Source organism: Pagrus major, chromosome 10 (genome assembly GCF_040436345.1).
Source record: "Pagrus major chromosome 10, Pma_NU_1.0".
In the NCBI taxonomy this organism is placed as follows: Eukaryota; Metazoa; Chordata; class Actinopteri; order Spariformes; family Sparidae; genus Pagrus; species Pagrus major.
Genome location: NC_133224.1, coordinates 2,237,519 through 2,258,499, shown reverse-complemented (window position 1 = coordinate 2,258,499; position 20,981 = coordinate 2,237,519). Strand labels below are relative to the sequence as shown.

At 39.0% G+C, this 20,981-nt stretch overlaps 2 protein-coding genes across 2 annotated transcripts in view; one reads left to right on the top strand and one right to left on the bottom strand.

Annotated features, from left to right (window-relative positions):
• The window catches only part of LOC141004060 (butyrophilin subfamily 1 member A1-like), a 118,041-nt gene that overhangs the window by 26,992 nt on the left and 70,068 nt on the right, over window positions 1–20,981 (top strand). The window lies entirely within an intron of this gene.
• LOC141003915 (uncharacterized) lies at window positions 526–20,816 on the bottom strand. The gene is made up of 25 exons (XM_073475394.1): window positions 20,784–20,816; window positions 20,546–20,675; window positions 19,680–19,841; window positions 18,898–19,035; window positions 18,478–18,629; window positions 17,516–17,619; window positions 17,230–17,419; window positions 16,711–16,842; window positions 16,489–16,632; window positions 15,283–15,418; window positions 13,684–13,834; window positions 11,188–11,324; window positions 10,607–10,718; window positions 10,188–10,257; window positions 9,156–9,359; window positions 8,468–8,610; window positions 7,938–8,056; window positions 5,504–5,625; window positions 5,162–5,259; window positions 4,651–4,787; window positions 4,246–4,370; window positions 3,481–3,626; window positions 3,217–3,319; window positions 2,644–2,780; window positions 526–1,579 (listed from the first exon to the last, which is right to left on the bottom strand). The coding sequence occupies exons 2-25, from the start codon at window positions 20,673–20,675 to the stop codon at window positions 1,456–1,458; spliced, it is 3,216 nt and encodes a 1,071-aa protein (XP_073331495.1). The 5' UTR covers window positions 20,784–20,816; the 3' UTR covers window positions 526–1,455.

The following is a 20,981-nucleotide window of genomic DNA, read 5'->3' as shown; positions in this document are numbered from 1 at the left end:
TGGTGTTGGTGAGACGATGTAGTTCACTGAGCGCTTTAACACAAAACTACATGAGGTTTGACTTTAAATACGACAAACTGACACTTGGAAAATGATCTTTTAAATCGACAAACATCATATGTGAAAGTTTATGGTGAGTTTGTTCAGCTGCTGTTCAATCAAATTAGGCTGCAATTATATTTCTAACAATTTTTCTAATTTAATGGATTCTTTATTTTTATTTTTTTCTGCAAAAAAATACTGTCACAGAGTATTTTTATTGAAAATGTTCAATTCAAGGTAAAAGGTGCCATTTATAAGAAAAGCTGATTTTTGAGTCTCATTGTCTCACTGGCCAGCATCTGAAGAGTTGGGAATGAGACTCAAATACTAATTTTCTATTTTAATTAGAATTAGTGGTAGGTATGACATGTATGAATATCAAAGGCCAAGAAAAAGACAAGAGCTCATATAAAATTGAAGTGTATTGTGTATGTATTTTAGGCCTGTAGACTTTGCCTTTCCAAAATAAAAACTGAACACAAATATTATCATCAGATTTTATTTTCAGTATACATTTTTATCCCCAAAACAGTTTGAGTAATATGCAAAAGTGGCTGCTGAAGCACCAACAACAATGAAGCTCTCTGGTTTTAAACTCCTACCAAACATCATCTCTAGGCGGCGGCATATAAAAGGTAACAATTAGTTATACTTTTGCAATAAGTAGCAAAAATAGAGAATTTGTGCTTGAGACATAACATGAAGAGAAATCTGATTTCATTGCATGGCTCCAATCCCTCATATCCCATGTGAAACATCATCAATCTGATTAAAGTTCAGGTTAAAGAATTAATCAGTAATTCACTCATCAGATACAGATACAACTGAGCTAAAGATAAAATAACATTGTTTGTTTCTAAGTAAAGGTTAATAACAGGAGTGTTTATTGCTGTTTTCAGAGATTTCTGACAGTAGAAAACATGTGATCGCCGTCTTCGTGTCAAAAGGCCTGTTAATTAATTCAAAGTTAAAGCAGATAACAGTCCTGACTTTTGGACATGGAGCATCACTTTTCTGACCTTAACGTAGTCAGTAAAAACGAGCTGAATAACATGAAACAACTTTACTTCTAAACTATTGCTCTTTATTTGGTCGGATTTAAGGACAGTGCACTTATAATTGTCCAACTGATGTACATCATTCAAATGAAATAAAACAACGTGAAGACAGAAAATCAAAATCGTATGAGTTTGTCCTAACTGTACTGTTCCCATGTGTAACTCAAAGTATGTAGTAATTAACAATAAATCATTTTAATTACGTTTCTTAATGCACAAACGTGATAATCAAACAACATGAACTTGCACTCAATAACTGCAATAACTAATCTCTTATCATTTCCATATTTTCCCGGTGACACACTGTATTTACTGTATGTCAAACTGATGCCACCACTGTAGCTACAACATTTATTTACATCTTTTCCCGAAGTTGTTGAGAACGGTAATCCATCACCATTTTCTTCATTTCATTGGCTGGCCTGAGATCAGCTTCGTTCAGCGGTTCTGTTGGGTCACCCTTTGGATCATGTTTGTGTCTAGAAAATAAATAAGTGTGACATAATTTAACCTTCGGCCTTCTGCAATTTTGGTTGCACTTTCTTGTGTCCCTAGCTCACTGTTAGCTTTAGCAACATAGCCACGTTGCCTTGTGGAAGACTGCAGTCATGCACAAGGAGTTCACTCAGAGTGTCTGCAGGCAGGCATGTAGGCTGAATTAAATGCCTGAATGGACTCAAAAGCCACAATTACTAAATGTTTAAGATTTTTATTTTCTCAGATTCATTTTCTCATGATTTATTGATTGCTGTTGGGATGTTCAAGAGACTTTCTACAAATATAATGAAAAATGCATTGAATAACTTACCAACTCTAGCTTTAATCACTGCAATTGTGACCTATATCCTTAACATATAATGCTCATACAATATGTACTGTACTTAACATAAGTATTTGCGTTTTTAAAAGTGTTCATGTTTTATGACATTAAGACAAATTAGCTTGAATGAGGCTATTTTGACACTGATCAACAGAAAAAAGACCCTTTAATGTCAAAGTGAAAACTGAGCCTTCTACTTGAGCAGGACTCTGGTTACAAAAGGATATCATTATTTAACAAAAAGCTCTCACTATGTAGGAATTGTTGCCATAATTTCGTCAGACATTTAGAATAACAATCTCAGCCTGTCAGTGGCAAAAACAAGCACTTTTAGTGGATGTAACAGATGGTCAGAGTTACCCCAAAGTATTACATTAAAGCCTTTGCAGCTGAGGCGATGTACTGGACCGAATATAAAACTGTTGGTAAGTATGAATCATTACCTTTACCATTGTCATGCAGGATTTTTGTTATCATTTTAAGTCTCAGGTCAAAGATGAGATAACCTGATGACATCTGCAGCAAAAGGTTTTGACAGATACAGTATATTCTGGCCTGCATAGACAGCTACAGGTATGTCACATATTAGTGTATTTATTGTGTATTTTTATTTTTGTTGCAAAAATACATGCAAATTGCAGGCGAACATTGGAAAGGTGTTTACAGGTGATCACATTAAATTGAAACCCCAACATTAGTTGATTTGTAGATAAACAGACTTACTTTTTGAGATGTTTCTCGATGGCCTTTCGTTCATAAACTGTTCCTTGAATTGTTTTCACTGGATCAACAAACAGCTTGTTGGTGAGTGGACAGATCAGATGAGGCGGTATGTGCTGTTTCCCAGGATCCACCAATTTCTTACAAATCAGAAGAAAGACAGTAAATATTAATTAGAAAAAAAGTGAATATGTAAGGTTTGTACTAACTCTTGTTTTTAACATGAGTGGCACTAATTGTCTCCTCTTTGTTAATATGTGTATTTAAATTTTGTAGGTAGAATTGAGAGTGTTGTTGGAGTTCAGACTTATTCTCTTATTTTAAAGAACTGTATGTAAAGGACGTAGACAACATAATAGTACCACGTAATATGACATCATAAGTTACAGCCTCCAAATGACGATAGAATCAAGTCAAAAATGATCATCAACTATTTACAAATGTATTTTTAATATTCATTGCACACGTATCTTAGAAATTATTTGCTCATGTATTGGTTTGTTTTATACCATTAAATGTTCCTGCTTTTGATGTTTTTCTCTTTCAGAACTTTTCATAACACCACTGTTCATTTACCTTCTCCATATCATCCCGTGACGTAGCAGCAGTTTCCTCTGTGTGTTTTTTGGCCTCTTGTTCGTACTTCTCAGGGCTGGACAGGAATTCCTCGGCCAGGATGCTGCACACATTTTCAACTCACATGGTTAATTTACCAAAGAACAAATCAATATGTTGGGTTTTTGTTTTCCTTATACAGAATGTGATGAAACGTCAAAACGACAACCACAAAAAATCCTGAATTGTTAAACCGAAAACAACAGGTGTATTCTGGGATCTAACCTGTCTAACGGATCTTCAGGCTCCGGGATGATGAGCAGTCCATACACAGCGTTGAGGATATCTCTCATGGTGATCTGGGCGTTGTAGTTCCGGTCGAATATGTTGTGGCAGATGCGTCCCACACTGTTAATATTGCAGTGGTACACCTTGTTCAGGTTAAGTAAATGGCACGGCATGTTGTTTTTACAGTCATTTCAATTCAGGCTAGCTATTGGAGCCATTAGCTTCACAACTCAAACGAGTAAATAGTGGCAACATTTGTTTCTGCAAATCACAGGCATGTTTAAACACAATTCTTTATGTTACAACTTTGGGTTTCTTTATGTTCATACCTTAATTTTTTTTACTCTGAAACTTAACATCTCTTTATGTTACAACTTTGCAGTTCTTCATGTCTATGTTTCGCTTACAAATGCGGAAACACAGTCTTGAACTGCGGTCACTGGCTTCTCGTGATATGATACATTTTGATCAAATGCCAAACATAACCTATGACGTGCAAATGTGAATGTATTTGTGGTTTGAAGAAACATTAACTGCCAACATTTTATCCTGGCGACTGGACTGCGCTCTGTCTGATGCTTTCACAAATGTTTTAGCTTTAACTATCTTTACTTTACTTATGAAAACTGAGTAAGAAGTATAAGAAAACTCCCATTAAAGTTTTCTAAGAAAATATGGATCAATTTGACACTAAATAAGATCTTTGATCTGTATTACAAATGAGGCTGAATATGTGAAGCTGCTGATTTGATGGCAGGATACAGGTGTGACAAAGCGAACCAGTGGAGGCTTCACTGGGTAGTCAGGACCAAACTGGCAGAACAACTCAAAGACTCCTTTCTCATAAGGTGTTTCTGGAGGTCCTTCCATGACAATCTTCCAGAATGCTAAATAAGATAAGATTGAAAAGATTGAAAAGTCGATCCTGGAACACTTAATATTCAATATTTTATTAAATAAACCGATTACTGACATACTGTATAAAAAGGGGCCTGTACCTTAAACTTAATAAAAATGCATTAACCTGTTTTTATGTTTCATTATGGGAAGTCTTTGTCATGCTCAAATCTAAAATCAATATCTAAAATCTAACATCAATATTTAGAATGAAAGTCAAAAGAATTAAAAAAGACATGTGAAAACGTCAAAACATTTGATGCCACTTACTGAAGTCAGACTCTGATGGAAAGATACTGAAGTAGGGATGTGGGTTACAGTGCAGACTCCTCAGCTCCTCCATGATACGTTTGTCCTTTTCCATCATTTGCCCAACTTTCGTGTCCCTGATCTTCTTTTTCAGTGCACTAGTATGAAAGATCAGCACCTCAATATAAATACAGATATCATAATACTTTAGATTGCAGTCTTGCTGCTAATATCTGCTAAAACAATTGTTAATCTATGTGTTAGTCTACTTACAGAAACATTAAATCAATTATTAAGCAATATATAACTTCTCATGTTGCAGCTTCACAAAGATTAAGATTTTTAACACAGTAAACAGAATATTTTTGCTAAATAGAAAGCATGTGATCTCTTCAAAAAAGTTCAGCTACATCACAGACAGCCTCTGAGCTCAGCCTTTGTAGTTTCACAAAACATGACGAAACAGTTGTACAACAAAGTAATCATTTGCATGTTCCAAAAAGCCATGGAATGAGATTATTCTGTTGTTTACCTCTCTGTCACTGTCACTTTACTGTTCATCTCGCTTGGCAAGACAATCTCTGGAGATTTATCATACCCATGAGAAGCAGGGATCCCTTTTAAATAACTCTGAAAAATACAATTTTGAAATGAACAAGCATATCATTAGAGTACTGCAGAGGATTATGGCCACTGTGAAAGTTCTGCTTTTAAGGTCCAAATTCAGACTTCAATCTCAGAATTCTGGGAAAATCGGATTAAAAAAATCTTAATTCCAATACATTGTCACAGTGGCCCTAATTGTCTTAAAAAATTCAAAATTGGTGCATGTTTTAAACTGCCAGAAACTGTAGACAATAACTAGTGCACTAACGATAGTGATGGTTGATGGGTCAGCTTTTTTCTTGGGTTTCCTCATCTCCAAAGAAAGAACAGTCTCGATCTCAAAAAGCTTCAAACCATCCTTACTGGTCTCTGGTCTGAAACAGCAACCTCCTGAAAGCAACATCGATTGAACAACAGTTTTAAAAAAAGTGAATTTACAGCTGAATATTATTTAAACTGCTTTAAAGCACTTGTTCATATCACTGTGAAATCATTGCCTCCACAAACTTGACTGGTCAAAGGCAACTGTTGAATCAACCTTTGGCATGAATTGATATGTGGTGCATAATAACTGAACACTGCTTCTCCATGTTTAGTTTTCACTCTAGGAACTGAAAGGAGACCTGTACCTGACGACCTCAGAGGTCTGGATGGTTCAAAATGTAGCAGCAGATCAGAAATGTATTTTGGCCCAAAACCATCCAGTGCTTTATAAACCAACAACAGGATTATGAAATCAGTTCTTCTACTGACAGGAAGCCAGTGTAAAGATCTGAGAACTGAAGTGATGTGATCTACTTTTTTGGTTCTTGTTAGGACTGAAGCAGCAGCGTTCTGAATCAGCTGCAGCTGTCTGATGGATTTTTTAGAGAGTCCTGTAAAGACACCGTTACAGTAGTCGAGTCTGCTGAAGATAAATGCATAGATAAGATTTTCCAAATCCTGCCGAGACATAAATCCTTTTATCCTGGATATATGCTTAAGGTGATGGTAGGTTGACTTTGTAATTGTCTTAGTGTGGCTGCTGAAATTCAGGTCTGAGTCCATGATTACACTGAGGTTTCTGGCTTGGTTTGTAGTTTTCAACATTACAGATTGTCATTAGTTAGTCATTAGTCGTTCTTCCTTGGCTCCAAAAACAATTACTTCAGTCTTACCTTTGTTTAACTGAAGAAACCTCTGACACATCCAATCATTGATTTGTTCAACGCATCTACTCAGCGTTTGTATGGGATTATAGTCCCCTGGTGATATGGTTATGTAAATTTGTGTGTCATCCGCATAACTATGGTAGCATATTTGGTTGTTTTCCATTATCTGAGCTACAGGGAAGCATGTAAATGTTGAATAGTAGAGGCCCCAGAATGGAGCCCTGGGGTTTGTCATTTTCATCTGCTCAGATGTGTAATTACCAATAGACACAAAGTTGTCTCTTTTATTGAGATGATTTAAACCAATTTAGTGCTGTACCAGAGAGTCCCACCCAGTTTTCCAGTTGGTCCAGTAGTATGTTGTGGTTGACTGTGTCAAACGCAGCACTGAGATCCAGTAATACTAAGACTGACATTTTGCCATTGTCTGTGTTTAAATGAATGTCTTGACTAGAGCGGTCTCAGTGCTGTGATGTGGTCGAAATCCTGATTGGAAGACATCAAAACAGCCATTTACTATTAGGTAAGTGTTCAGCTGTTGAAAAACAGCTTTTTCAATGATTTTACTTAAAATTGGGAAGTTTGATATGGGCCTATAATTATTCATTACTGATGTGTCTAGGTTGTTCTTCTTCAGGAGTGGTTTAATAACTATGGTTTTCATGGCTTGGTAGAAGACACCTAAGAGAAGAGACATGCTGACAATCTGTAGCAGATCTGAAGTCATGCAGTCTGAAACTTTTTTGAAGAACCCTGCTGGTAAAATATCAAGCCAGCAGGAGGAAGATTTCAAATGCCGTATTATCTCTTGCAAGTTTTTGTCATTGATTGGATCAAATTGTGTCATGGTATTAGAGTTGGTTTTAGGTGGACACATGGATAACACAGCTCCTGTACCTGGTATGGTGGCACTGACCGCTTATCTAATTTTCTGAATTTTGTCAGTGAAGAAGGATGCTAATTCATTACAGGCCCTGGTAGATAGATGTTCAGAGGCTACTGGCCTGTCGACAGTAGCAAACAGGGCACGTGCATTATTATTGTTTTTGGTGATAATGTCTGAGAAGAAGGACTGCCTTGACTTTTCAGTCCTAAATTAAAAGTGTAAAGTCTCTCTTTATAAATGTCAAAATGAACCTGGAGATTTGTTTTCCGCCACCTGCACTCTGCTTTTCAACATTCCTTTTGGGCTGAAGGCTAGTCACATCATCACCAGTGCTTCAAACAGTATGAATGGTGATCTTGTCGGGAGGTAAGCACACTCACATTTACTATCACTGAATATAACGTGAGCAGGGCATATCAAAGAGTAAATCAGAGGAAGGAAGGTGTGTGGCCAAGATGATATCCTGGGAACGCATCTAAGATGCACTGACCTGCTTGCTCCGGTTTTCACCACTATTTTTTCAACCTCTCACCACCTGTCCACTTTCTGAATGCCTCTGTATGCCTTCGCAATAGTAGCATCAAGTTTTATGAATATGGAACATAGTTCAAATCAAAGACTTAATTTACTCAAGAAAAGTGTCCATTGAGGTTTTCATACTTTACCTGTTGCATTGCTGATTCCACACAGAATGTTGTTCTTCACATTTCCGAGAAGAATTGAATCCACAATGATGTTAGACTTGATCAGGTTGGCAGTTACAACATCAGGCTTGTTAGAGGATCTGCGCATAAAGAATATGTTCTTAAGAAAAATAATATAATTTGCAGGTGGTACAATTTTATGATTTATACTAAAGAGAACCCCCAATATAAACACTTGTGAGAACTCATATTGAACTTATACGTTCCTATATTCCCCACCTTAACATTACCGTCACTACTTAATGCCTACCTAAAATCCTATCCTAAACTGACCCTGATTATTACCATAACCTTAAAACAAAGTTGTCTGGACAGGCCAAAATGTCCTCACAATGCTGAAATGTCCTCACTATGATGTACGATGCTTAAAAACTTAATTTGAACAAAATGTTTACTGATAATAGATTGATAAATTGGAGTTACCGTACAACCTAATGTTAAAAACGATATAATAGCAAATAAGAAACTAGCATACAGAATTTTTTTTTTACCCAAAATCAATTCCATCTGTGAGACAAAGAATGCGAAGTTTACAGTCTGGGAACTTCTTGACTTTTTCCAACTCAAGCATTCCATGTTGTAGGGCATCATACAGCTTAGTTTGTCTTGTTGTCTTAAGGGTGTGCACATGTTCCTAGAAAAGTGAAAAACAGCAACTGTCTATTTACATTTCTTAGTCTATTGTGTCATGGCTGAGGAGCCTATGCTGTAAGTCATGAAGAAATTAAAGCACACATCTAAACCTCCACTACTAGAGATGCACCGATTGATTAGTCTGGGACCGGAATTGGCTGGTTTTAGGCATGACAGGCAAAATGCGATTCTGTACCAGTCATATTTAAATTTAATTAGACATTTCACTAACAGACCATTAAAATAGCTTACAATGTTATTTTTATTAGTCATTTAATTGTCAGTGTTTTATTTCAAACATACATTTGAGTATTTAATTTAACAAAAAGGTTAAAAAAATGTTGTAGTGTTCTTTCAAAGAAAGTACATTGGAGTAAAAAAAAAAGCCACAATCCAATTCTACAGGTCAGACTTAATTTGGAATCATCCAAGGAAATTGCAATCAGTGCATCTCTATTCAGGACTGTACATGTACTGAACTGAACAAGAATCTGTTACACTAAATGTTTATCAGTGTTTGAAGATGTGACCTATATTATTATTTACCTTGAACTTTTGAAGTGTTTCGGTGAATGTGTGGAGACTTTCAACTGTAGCATCAAACTTCGCAAGGCCAATGACATGATGAAAATCATAAGCCATGGTCCGGTTTGCAAAGTTGTCCAAAAGCTCCTTGACAGCATCGATTTTCTGTATCTCCACACTTCCATAGCAGTTCTTTCTCATGGATGAGCTTGTATCTATCAGCACCTGATGAAATGAAGTCAAGAAATGTCAGTTGTATTTTTTATTCACTTCCTCATTCAAAAATTTTACTTAGCTTGAAGTATTCACTTTAAAGGGATCTTGAAGGACAACTTGTTTTGTAACTTTATTATACCACATAACACACTAACATGAGTAGGAAAAGCAGTGTTCCCGAAAAGCCCATGATGAGTTGACCATAGTATCCCTACACTGCCCATAGTGAGTTGTTCAGCTGAACAAAGGTTGTATTTGTATTGGGAGGTGAGCCCTGGCATTTAAAAGGCTAAATCCCTGCAAAAGAAGAGATAACAGCTGATAGCTTGTTTACATTCATGCTAGGGTTGTCAGTTTTGGTTAATTTAGCTTTCAAAAGCCCCACACCCAGTAACTGCTAACTAAACAGTTAGATATTCAGAAAATAACAAACGCTTTTGTTTTAGTCCACCACTGCATTGACTCAATTAGCTCTGCTGCACCACATCAGCTTCTTGGCAAGGTAGTCTGACAAGTACCAGATGATGAGGCTCTGGGTGAGGGGCACACTAGTCTCACATAATGGGACTTATTTCCAATTATTTACGCCTCTATTTCTAACATTTAACATCCGTTTATGTATGATGAATGCATGCTTTCACTCACAGATCTCCAGCTCACAATCTGATCTCACTCAGTGCAACTTTGAAAATAAGACGATCTCACACAGTCACTGGTTATATTCAATCTGCAATTTGCTTTTATGGCGGCCATTACACCTTTTTTTCCAGTTTGTTTCATTTAACCCACTGGATATAGTTATTCATTGAAAGATTTGAAGTACAGGATCAACTTTACCATTATGGCCTCTTTTGGAGTCCTGGTGGTGACAAATGTATAGTCATCTGACTCCCTGTGATCACCAGTTCTGTGTAAAAGTATTTCAGTGAAAACACATATAAATATACAATGAAAGTTTTGATTCTAGTGTCTGTTAATCTTAATAAATGCTTCATACTGCACATTGCTGTTGTGTCTCTATGTCCTTACATAAACATCCAACTTTTATGACCTATTGAGATATTATTTTTTGTTTCCAATTTGATCCAAGAAATGCATCCACTTTAAATTAATGTACATTAAAAGCCACAATATTATAGTTGTGGATTTGAACAAACTGTATAAATGCCATAATCAACTTCTTTAAAATCATTCCTTGATTTTATCTGCAATAGGGTTTAGAATCCTTTTTTTTTTTTTTTGTTTAAAGTACTCACCTAGCTGCTAATTCGTCCACATCAATATTTTCGATTTTTCCAGCCAGACAATTATACACCATGATCTTTGCAGGGAATAGCTTATCTTTAGTCAAATAGACTCCAAGGTTGTCTGCCAAAAACAGAAGTTCTTGTTAAAAGATACTAACTATACACATCAGGAAGCAAAAAAAACAACATTAGAGTGAGGGGCATGGGCACTTCTGTAGCTGACCTACATGTCAAGTTTTCCTGTTCCAGCTGAGAAATATTTAAGAACTCAGGCATTTTGTGTCACATGCAGAGATGGAAATGATCATGCGTACTTATATCTCATACAGTATCAACTATTGTAACTCCCTCTATACCTGTCTCAACAAAAATTCCCCCTAAAAATGGTCAAATTCATTCAAAGGGAACTTGAGTTTAAATCAAGCATCTGCTTAGATACTGCTTCTTGATAAGCTTACACTTCCAGGAGAATGTTGTTGGACATACAGCACAGTATATGTTGTTTTCTGTTTCTGTTTTCCTTGTAACACATACTTTTATGAAATCCTCATCAGATTTATAAATATCAGGTATTTAGGTTTTTGCAGTACCTTCACTCAGCAAAACAAGGTGGAGATCACCAAGACCGATATCCTTCAAACGCAGTGGTGGAGTCATACTGAGCTGAGGGAACACTTTCATTTCTTCTGCCATGTCTCCAAAACTCTTGTCAGTATTTATGCGAAAGCTGTAATTAAATGGGTTACTTGAAAACAGTGAGAGCTATATGAACCTAACACACACAAGGGAAGGTGGAAACCAACAATGTTTGAGTATGTTTCTAAAGTAGTGTACTGTTACATCCTTTTTGGACTTAATAGATTTAATACACTGCTCCGACTAAGAAGCAATTGCAAAATTGTATTACTAATTCATTAGCTTGGACAAATAACCCTGGCAAGTCCAACACCCACTGGGAATAGGCTTGACTTACTGCTGAGTATATGGAAACAGCTCTCACTTTGGTCATACAGGGAATGGATAGCCCGTAGCAAAGGGCCCGGTACTCCATACTCCTGCAGTACCCCCCACAGTACTCCCTGGGGGACCCGGTTGTAGGCCTTCTCCAAGTCCACAAAACACATGTAGATTGGTTGGGCAAACTCCCATGCCCCTCCCAGCAAGACTGCAAGGGTAAAAAGCTGGTCCGTTGTTCCACGACCAGGATGGAATCTGCATTGTTCCTCCTGAATCTGAGGTTCGACAATCGACCACAGCTTCTTTTCCAGCACGCTGAATTAAACTTTCCCAGGGAGGCTGAGCAGTGTGATACCCCGGTAATTGGAGCACACCCTCCAGTCCCCTTTCTCAAAGATGAGAACACCCCAGTCTGCCACTCCAAAGGTACTGTTCCAGACCTCCACGCGACACTGAAGAAGCATATCAACCAAGACAGCACAACAATGTCCAGAGCCTTCAGCAATTCAGGGCGAATCTCATCCACCCCTGGTTGCCACTGGGGAGCTTCTTGACTACCCCTGCCAGTGATATGGACAAGTATTCCCCCGAGACTGTGCCTCTACTTCAAATGATGTGTTAGTTGGATTCAGGAGCTCCTCAAAGTGCTCTTTCCACTGCCCAACAATATCCCCAGTCCGGGTTAGCAGTTCTCCTCCCCTGCTGAGCACAGCCTGGGCTAGGTCCTGCTTTCCCTTCCTGACTCACCGGATGGTTTGCCAGGACCTCCTTGAGGCTGACCAAAAGTCCTTCTCCATAGCCTCCCCGAGCTCCTCCCACACCCAAGTTTTTGCTTCAGTGACCGCTGAGGCTGCAGGCCTTCTAGCCTCTCTGTACTGGTCTGCTGCATCAGAAGACCCCTGGGCCAACCAAGCCCGAAAGGCCTCCTTTTTCAGCTTGACGGCCTCCCTCACAGCCAGTGTCCACCAACAAGTTCTTGGGTTACCGCCTCGCCAGGCACCAATGACCTTCTGACCACAGCTCCTAGCAGCCAACTCTACAACGGAGGCTTTGAACATGGTCCACAACCTCTCCCGGAATGCACGAAAAGTAAAAATATGGAAGTTGAAGACCTGATGGACCAGGCCTCCACCAGACATTCTCTTCACCTGAGTGTCCAAGACATACGGCCGCAAATCAGATGGTACTACCACAAGGTCGATCATTGACCTTTGGCCTAAAGTGGCCTAGTACCAAATACACTCATGGACCACCTTATGCTTGAACATGGTGTTCATGGCTAGTCTGTGACTAGCACAGAAGTCCAATAAAAAAGCACCACTTGGATTCAGATCAGGCAGGCTATTCCTCCCAATCACCCTCCTCCAGGTTTCCCCTATGTTATCCACGTGGGCAATGAAGTCCCCCAGAAGAACTATGGAGTCCCTGGATGGCACCTTTTCCCAGACACCGCCTAAGGTCCCCAAAAAGACAGGGTATTCCGAGCTGCCGTTTGGTGTGTAAGCACAAACGACAGTCAGAGCCTTCCCCCCAGCGATTTCTAGAGGCACAGAGTCGACCCTCTTGCTCCTCATGGGGAGAACTCCAACACTGGCTTGTGATTATCTCCACAGGAGTGTATCTCCAGAGAAGCATAGTGAGCCCAACTATATCTTGTTGGTACCTCTCTGCCTCCCATTCCAGCTCTGAATACTTCCCCACCAGCCTGTGAAGCCAGGCATCAGAATGCCCACTGCCCTTCACACACTGCATCCTGCAGGTGGTGGGCTCCATGCTCCGCAGCTCCATATTGTTTCTTTAGACTGAGCCCCATGGGCTAAGGCCCTGCCAGCAGCAGGGTATTTAGCAGACCCTTGTTTTGTCCAAAGCATACATGATGGCCATGCAAGGTGCCAACCAGCACATCAGGAGCAGTTTGGGGTTCAGTATCTTGCCCAAGGACACTTTGACATGCAGACCAGGGAAATCAAACCAGCGACCTACCGATAACAAGAAGCTGGCTCTACCCCTGAGCCACAGCCGCCCGACCATTATCTCACTGATTCATGAGGTCTTTGTAATAGGTGCGTGTAATACTATTGTTGCCAATTCTACCACTTTTCTTGAACATGAAATTTGATCATACATACTTCTGACTTGTCACACTGTCATGAGAAATCCAAAGATCATATGTTGTAATTGACGGGTGAATGCTGAGCAAAATCTTCTCGATGTCAGTGGCTCTGCTGATTGATGTTTCTCGCAAAACCTCTTCAGTGCAGTTTGGAATCTTCTCACCATCTTAACGAAAGATAAGAGAGTGTCAAAATATTAATTCCCACAATTACACATAATCGTCCCATGACCAATAACACGTTAAATAAAGAATATTTCAAATTTAAAGGACAAAGTGATTTGCATATCTGTATACTTATGAGAAAGCCCTTCTGGACCAGAAGTCTGCTCCAGAGCCTCAGCCACAACTTATCTAGTCTGGCAAAGTTCCTCTGGAAATAGCTCTAATGTTAGCTTATGTCAGCTAACGTTAAGTAACAGTTCTATGTGAAAAAGAATGGCAGAGAGCCTCCAATGTGTATCAGTATGTATGTAAGTCAGGTGTATGGAAAAAAGGGCATTTTTTGTTGTCAGAAATTACCATATTTGCAAAAAATGGTAATTTCTTGTAAAATATATTCACGATGGCCGATCTCTAGCAATGACAAGAACTGTATATCAAAGACAACTTTCTACACTATAGTGACTGCACTGTACCTTGCAACAACCTAGCAGGATGTAGCATTTGTCAGAAACAATGAAAGGCTCTTAGAAGTAGACATCTGTGCTTTAAACCTAAACCTAGTTTGTTTAGCATCCTGTAAGTTTACCATTGACAGATGTTTTACACATGCCTTTTTGGGGCATATGTATGTAAATTACATGGCACCTATATGTATTTATCAGAATCATCTCCTTTATTGGCCAATTTCAGAACCAACAGATCCACAGAGGATGCCATATCTACTGCCCTTCACTCAGTCTTCACACATCTGGAGAATGACTGCTCTCCTAGTCATCAGGAAAACTCTACTGTGAAGAATGCGGATGACACCATCATCACCAGCCGCAAAACCAAGGAGCTGATTTTTGATTTTAGAAAGGAGGAGGCAAAGACACACACTCCTGTCTACATCAGTGGAGCTGAGGTGGAACAGGTGAACAGTTATGGGTTCCTTAAAATTACCATCACGGAGAACCTATCTTGGTCATCACACATCACCACCCTGGTTAAAAAAGGCCAGAAAAGGCTCTACTTCCTACGTTAACTTAGAAAGGCTAAATTCCAGAGCAAGATCCTGGTCAACTTGTACAGATGAGCACAAGAAAGCATCCTGACTGGAAACATCAAAAACTGGCATGGTTCATCACAGCCTAGGACAGGAAGGCTCTACAGCGGGTGATTAAAACCAACCAGAACATCACTGGTACCGTTTACAGAGCAACAGACCCCCCCCCCCCCCCACTGTACCACCAGACTATGAAGCTGCTTCTTACCACAGGCTTTGAGACTCCTCAACTCATCTCAGCAATTAACTTGATTACAATAGTTTTGTAATGGCCGTAACTTAAAAAAAAAAAAAAAGCTTGAACCTTAATACCACGGAAAATTGATACAGTAAAACGTTTGAAATATGTCTATATATTGGCAGGTCTGCTCATGTAATTTTGAGCTATTCTAAATTTTACTTTACCTCGGATTTTCTGAAGCACAACTGCTCTTTCAAGGACACCTGGTACTCCAGGTACAGTGACTGGATCACAGAAACGTCTGCCTTCTTCAGACATCAGAGAAAATGGTGCGTAGTTCTCATGTTCTGTTGTCTCTTTCTGTCAGAGTAATACAAGCAGAAATACTCAACTGGAAGTCTATCACTCCTCTGTAACACTTTTGAATACAGCTGCAGGTCATCAAATGTACTTTCCTATTTTCATAAAATATTAACAATGGACATGACAACATTTATGACTACAACTAATCCCAGAATGATACATTTCCAAGGCAATGCAACACAGCAGGGTTTTGCGGTGTGTATCCGGACAGTTTTGCGGTGTGTATTCTTTCCCAACCTGTTTCCCCCCTCGTGTTTTCCTCACCTGATCCTTCCTATTGTGTGTCTACTTGTGGGCGTGTTGTCATCGCTGCAGCAGAGTCTCATCAACTGCCTCTACATAACCCTGGTTCAGACTGTCCCATCTCATCCAGTGACTCTCCAGCTCATTCAAGTATAGTATCTTGTGCTTTTGATTTTTAGTGGATTTTTCCATGTTTTTCTAACACTGTTTTTGCTTGGCTCACATGCAGATACCTCAGCCGTCTCTCTTCTCAGCAGTCAGCTCAACTGCTGCTTTCACCTGCTCATCTGTGATTCCTGCCTCACCCTGGAAACCAAGTGAGATCACTGCACTTTGGCTCCTGGCTCAACCTGTTGACCTGCCTGCCTTCGTCTTTGACAGATCCCTTTTTTTTGAAAAAAAAATCCAACACCTTTGAACTCAACTCCAAGCTTTGTGACTCTGCTTCTGGGTTTGCCTGCTACAAAACTTTAAACAGGGTCCTGTCCTGTTCAATCTTAGAAGTTAAGAGCATTTTCTTTTGTTTCTACAAACACTCTTTCTTTAACCATCTCTCAAAGCAACAAGTGCACGTGCATGTCAATTATAGTGGAGGCTTTATATCTTTGTCAAACTGATTTTCTGTGTACAGATTTACCCTCATCCAGGCTGCAGCTCACTTACAAGCCTGACTTTAACATTTTCAATAGATTATTGAAGGAACTGTCTGTTAAGGCAGACCTGAGTCTAAGGTGTGCTGGGGTTGTCTTCTTCTGGAGAGACTGTTAATGTCACCCACCTTGGACACACCTATGTGAACTGCCTCCAAACTCATGTGGAAATACCTTTGCTTCTGACAGGAGATGTGCCCAGCAGTATGTTGAATACTCAAAGACATCAGGGTCCTCAATGATCTTATCTCCTCGGTTTGTTCCAAGCTGTGGCAAAAGCTCTCTGAACAGCATGTACAAGCCTTCGACTACTGCGATCTACAGGGAAAGAAAAAACACATTTTTACCTGAAGAAGAAAATATAATTTTCTCGAGGCAAATGATCACATAGGTTACCTCCTGATTCCTGGACAGGCTCACATTCTTCCAGAGTAACTGATACAAACTTTGGGCCAGAGGGTTACATCCAGTCAGTTTTCGAATGTAGCCGATCAAATTCTTCTGTCCAACTCCTGTACCCTTGTTTTTCTGGAGTAGAAACAAATAATTTAAAACAATTACCGAGTACATTGTGCACATGATTGTTCTTCATCTTCAGAGCAGAGTGGGCTTCTTGAAAAAAGACAGTTTGTATCAGCCAAAGCATTCACAGAGCAGAGGAGACAAAATATTCGTCATGACTCCCCACTCCAGCTGAAATGTGTATACGAGCAGCATGCATACTACAACTTGTTTTAGCTTCTATTACAGCCATTCCCAAACTTTACAGGGGGAACACATTTTAGTCATTTTGCTTAGTGGGACGGTGTTCACCCTCAACCGCCCTCAAATCACCTATTGGCAGTACATACATTCATAATGTTTATGATCAGTTAATTGATAAATGATAATTATTTATCATCAAACACATCTTACAACGATATAAAGTGAAGACAAGAAGACACTGATTCCTTTGGGCGTTTGTTGCACTGTGGGAACAACATCATCAGTGAAGAAGTCTTCTTGGTTTAAAACCTCTTCAGAAAACGTGGACAGAGAGAAGTTAACTGTTGACCCGTCTGAGATTCCACAACTTTCCAATGTGTTGCCACTGCCATGTTCACCCCTGGAAACATGATTAACAAACACATTACAATCAGAATCAACAATGTGGGGTTCAAAAGCCACACTGTACATGCAATACAATAAAATTCAGAATTACCTGTAATGAAGAACATGTGCTGGGATTCCACTTTCATCTGCGAGCTTGTTCTTCAAATGAGTTATTGTGTCACTTTCCAAATTCACCATCACCTCAAAGTCGCCCTGTATCAAATATTTAAAAAAGGTGATTAAATCAAGTTAAAGGCTTAACTTTTAGTATAGTGGCCCTTTGTCACTATCCGCGCATGATGGTGGTTTTAATGGCTTGTAAGCGTGCCAGTGTAGACGTAGGTGCGTTCAGGTGTAAGTGCATAACACAGCAAATGTCCAAGCATTACTTCTCTTTTGTTGCAGATGTATTAGGCTACACACAGCCGACTCAAAATATAATACTCACTATCACAATAACACACAATATTCTGACCTGCAGCGTTACACGCCATGGCACGGTCAAAAACCGTATGGATCCCCCAGCGTGCGCACCTGCGCTGATTAACCCACCTACCTATATAGAAACAAAAGCAATGGCCTAAACAGATACTGCCACCTACTGGCACAAACGTGTACAACACTCATGAACAAAGAAAATGACCAATCTGGCTCCTACATTGAGTTAATGCTCATTGCTGTATACACCCACCCACAACCATTTTCACAAGAACCTTCTAACCATAAAAAACTTTATAACTGTCATATAATGAAGGTCAGGGATTGTTAAAACTTTACGTAAAGTCAGTGTCAGCACTGAGTGAAAGCAAACCAGGATGAGAGAAAACAATATTTGTGTATTTCCTGGATGAGCAACTTCTAAATAATGGGAAAGTATTTTGGAGTTGAAATTAACCCTCTGCAACACCGGCCTTTGTTACAGTCTTCAGTTCAATCTTGTGGATCAAAAACTCACTCAAAATGCAAATCTTATTGGATTTTCAAGTTTTCAGGACATATATTTTACAAAAGAAAGGCCGCTAAGATGAGGAGAGAAAAAGGCCTTCAGCACTGTGCTGTGAGTAAACTCACCTTGAGCATGATGTGGCATCGAACTGTATCACTTCCGTAGGTTTCAGTAACCTCACGCTTTGGCAATTGAGGAGCTGTTCTCAGGTTCTCCTTTGGTGTAAATATGGCGTAGATCACATCTCCATTTTTAATGTGTCTGTCTTTTAAAGACCCTGTACAGGAATAAAATTAAATTAGCCACTTTACATGCTTTGTTGAACTATGGTAAATAAAAGATTGCTGAGTCTCTGAAACATAATGGTAACAACAATTATAAACCAACACATGTCATTCAACATTGTATTTTTTAGAAATTCTTCATACATGTGTCTTTACTGATTTTTAGCTCAGCACAACAGTTAATTATATGCACAATATATACTTGAACAACAAAACAGTCCTGAACTAGTGAATAGTCATACTGGGTGATTTTAGACTTACATGTGTTGAAGAATGGATCATCTGTCAAAGGCATCCCATCCACTGTGTAGAGACAGATGCCTTTGGATGCGTCAACATTTTCGCTGTGACGGATCCTCAACATCAGATCTTCAACTGTGTTTTGTGCCGCATCCATATCTACAAATTCAAAATGATCTTGTTAAGAGTATAAAATGGTATGAAGGTGTTATCAGACAATTTGGAGAAGAGTATTCTGGCTCATCAACATGATGTGATATGATATGTTATCATGTACACTTGACATTACTTGTTTTCTCTGTAATCAAGGGTTGAGAGCCATCCTCTAAGACTTAGAGTTATGATAGCGGCTCTGTAAGACAGTGTTAAGGCACAGTGGTGTTTTGAGCTAAATGCAAACATCAGCATGCTAACATGCAGTTTAGCAAAATTTGTTGTTTTGGGAGTCACTGGAAATCGACCTATTCAGTTGTCATGAGGACATGTTGTTCCATCACAATACAGCCCAGTCATTTTAACTGAGAAACTGAGAGGACTGAGTGAACACCAGACGATGATATGAAAAGTGTCACAGACTATTGTCGATGCCTGTAATTAAATGTGTTGTACAAGTCTGGGACTGTGAGTTATTCATTCTGAGGCTCCGTCACACCTACAGGAAATGGAGGATGTACCTACCTCCCACTTTTTTTTTGTATTCAGACAGAGCACTTGCTTTGTCACTGCTAACATGAGGTACTTTTTAAGATATAAGAGCAATCTGTAAAGAGCTTAATAATACATTTTTTTAAATTCCTTCTTACCTCTGATGTATTTTGGTTCTGGACATTTGGGGTATGTGTACTGCAGACAGAATGACTCCATTGACTTCTTCACAGACGTCGCAGCAGGCTGTGCTGGAGCTCTGAGTCTACGAATGGTGTTCCTCATGGTAGAAAAACGATTCCTCTCCACCTGGCTTAATCCTGTTGGGAAATATAACCAGAATATTAAATATACCAAACATCTATGAAACTGTACTCATGATGTCCAGATGTGGACATTTTACTCTTTAACTGTATTGTTTTTTATTTGGACTATTATTTGAAATATCCCAATTTGTATGATTAGAAAAAGGGTAAATATTGTAAACAGATTATTAAAGAGCTATTTCCTAACAATCCACAAACAAAGTAGCCTACTGTAGTCTACTTTCTAGACACTCAACCAATCCATTTTTGACCCATATCCTGTGCAAATACTGCAAATGTGAAAAAAATTGAAAACACTCCAAAGGTTGTTACGTAAATAGCACCAAGGAAGTGTGTGGCAATCAGATAATAAACCTTACCTGTACAAATTCCTCTTGTACTGAAGAGGCTGTTTCCTTTATGATCAGTCTTATATTGTATATAGATACCTGCCAAGTATTTCTCTTTCCTACATTCCTTTCTCTGTCTCTAGACCAAAGTCCATGTCATCCACACAAGATAACAGAGAACAACTCATGTTATATCTTTGGTTGTTTCCTATGTGGTCAGTTTATAATGCTTCCTGAAAACTTTAAAGTGTTAAGTTCTCGTAGCAATAACACAGGCCTGTACATGACTACAGTTGACATATTTTCATCTCAAGTGACATTAAAACCAGAAACTGTCAGACTTACTGCTTTCATACTCAGTAAACTTACCGAGGTTGTTCAAGTCTTCATCTGTGACACCATCAAGGAAATCTCTTTCGTCTTTCACACCCAGCTGAAGAAATTTGTTGTAGTACTCCTGCAGTCTGTGCTGCTCCAGCAAGTTGAATACTGCACCCATCTAACAAAAACAAATAGTGAAACTCATTATTAGTGATACAACATGAACTGATATCTACTTGTATTCTAGCTGTGATAGTTTAACTATTTGTAAGTAGGACAAACTTACCTTGTTGTGCTCAAGATGGAGTGCAACAGTTGTGCTGCGTAGTTTCTGTTTCTAGCACTTATTGTGTTTGAACTGTGACGTGTGGCTGCTTTAGAGAAAACGAAACTAATAGCTAAGCTCAGTGCCTGAGGGATTTTTCCATGCTGGGAATTCAGTGCACATCACAGATTTTTAATGAGGACTCTAAAGAGAGACTGT